Below are 2,120 nucleotides of genomic sequence, written 5' to 3'. Positions count from 1 at the left end.
GCCGACTGGGGCACTTGCCGAATCGCTGCTTCGATTTCTTCGTTCGTTCGCAACTTTTTTCGCCCCGAATTTCCTAAACCAGTGCACCTTTAGAATATGATAAACACGAAAATGGATCAAAATATCAAATCAAAGAGGTTTACCGCGAATTTTTGAAGCAACGTCGGCACAGATGCGGCCGCCGCGGATGGACTCCTGGCCTTGCGACCATATGCGCGACACAGTAAGCGCATGGCAGTGGAACTGGGCAGCAACACGGACGATGATGCCGCGAGGGAGCGTGCCGTTGCTGGAGGCACCAAGCAGAGTCTCGTACACTGCATGACGCTCGGCAGGGCGTAGGTGCCGCTTGCCATCGCGGGGCTCGTTAGACGGTCGAAGTGGGTCGGAAGCGCCGTGGGAGAGTTGTGGCTGCATAGTGGAGTTAGTTCGACGAGAGAAGCGGTGTTGGCTGGAGAAACGATCGTGTTATGAGCTTATTCTGATGACTTTTCGTCAGCGCATGCGACACACAAATTTTGGCGCCCAATATCTCATCAACCAAAACGCTCTAGAAAGCCCAGAAACTATCCAATCATAGCATAGATCTTGCGCTTTCTAATGCACCAATCACATCGCAATTTGGGGCTAATTTAGAAAAATGCCGCCAATAGAAAGTCGAACCTAACAACTATTTTGGACCAGAGTAGTATAAAGCAGCCACTGTATCGGCCTGTCAGAGTTGATAAACTAGGTGATCGAGTTTGGGAGACTTGGTAGGAGAGGACAAAAGGAGTGACCACTTGACATCAACTAACTGCTTCGTCAATTGTAACGCGTCCGGGGGCGGTGTGTAATCTTCGGTTTTTACTTCGCTCTACGCTTCGTACCTCGTGCCCTCCCGAGTTTCTTCGAAGTTCGATCCTCATCTCGTACGCAGCCCATTTTATCCGGATTCCCCAGGGAGGGACGGATATATTGAATTTTGTAGAGCATTGTGTGATGCTGCTCCAGAGAATTGCGCACTGATGAGTTCACTCCGACTATATCCAATGTGGTTCTCCCCTTACAGCTAACATTATGTTGTGGCCTCGGTTGGGTTGCAATGCCGTGACGGCTCTGGTGGGCCAACGCGGTGGCGCACGACGTCTTGGTACACTAGGAACTCATCGCAAGTGCTGAAGCCGCCACTTCAGCACTTGCGATGGGTGCCACCAAAACGTCTTGCGCAACCACGTGACCACTCCAGTAGGGAGGTGTACGGCACCGACACGGACTGATAGTGGAATGAGGGATGACCACATTCATTGGTTTATCAGGCAAGTAGTGATGTTACTGAAGTCTAGACCTGTTCGAATTGACCGAGTCCATGATATGGTGCACGTCATCTATAAACCACCAACTTTTCACAAAATTTTCTGACTTCTATTTCATACTACGTAGTATTCATTACTCAAAATTGCAGCAAATAGAGACGTATAATCGACAGATCTCAATGTGGTGAAGAAATTCTACGTCTCAGATTTAAATTTTGTGATGAATTGGTCCAGAAATAGATATTTAACCTATCGGTATTTTACATGGGCGCTTAGATATTTGGCCATAGGGGTGGCCGCTCAAATGTATCTTGATTTTTGTATGTGACTCTTATCCGTATTTAATATCCGGAGGCAGTTGGGACCTTTAACCTCCCACTCCAGTGATAAAACGCATGAAATCGGTATTTAACGTATCTGGATTTTGGGTTTAACTACATTAATTGCACGTTAAATAATAAAACCTCCACTCTTCAATTTGGCCAGTTGGAAGTTTTTAGATGAAGTGCACCATACCACATCGCATGATCTTGCTCTCATACACAGTCTACATAATTATCTCAATGCTCCTTGCATCAACCGCCATCACATGAGTAGAATATATCGCAACAGGGTGTGATGAATCTACGCAGCGATTTTCGTGATTTCACAGCATCTGATTGGACAAATTGGACAATTTTAAATTCGCAAGGTGACCTGCCTTGCGAATTCCAAAAAGAGACAGACACAAAAATCATCAATACAAACTTGAAGATATATTTAATTGAATCTGTATAATTTCAGAATTATTTATGGAATTCGCAAGGTGGTTCACCTTGCGCTGCA

At 46.0% G+C, this 2,120-nt stretch overlaps 1 protein-coding gene across 1 annotated transcript; it reads right to left on the bottom strand.

The window, feature by feature from the left end:
• Positions 1–73: 73 nt before the first annotated feature.
• Positions 74–417, bottom strand: H257_05489 (hypothetical protein; the record flags this gene model as incomplete). Its single annotated transcript, XM_009830386.1, has 2 exons — positions 74–87; positions 144–417. The coding sequence occupies 2 exons, from the start codon at positions 415–417 to the stop codon at positions 74–76; spliced, it is 288 nt and encodes a 95-aa protein (XP_009828688.1).
• Positions 418–2,120: the final 1,703 nt, after the last annotated feature.

The sequence above is a fragment of the Aphanomyces astaci genome (genome assembly GCF_000520075.1).
Source record: "Aphanomyces astaci strain APO3 unplaced genomic scaffold supercont1.10, whole genome shotgun sequence".
Classification (NCBI taxonomy): Eukaryota; Oomycota; class Saprolegniomycetes; order Saprolegniales; family Verrucalvaceae; genus Aphanomyces; species Aphanomyces astaci.
This window is presented reverse-complemented; position numbering and strand designations above follow the sequence as displayed.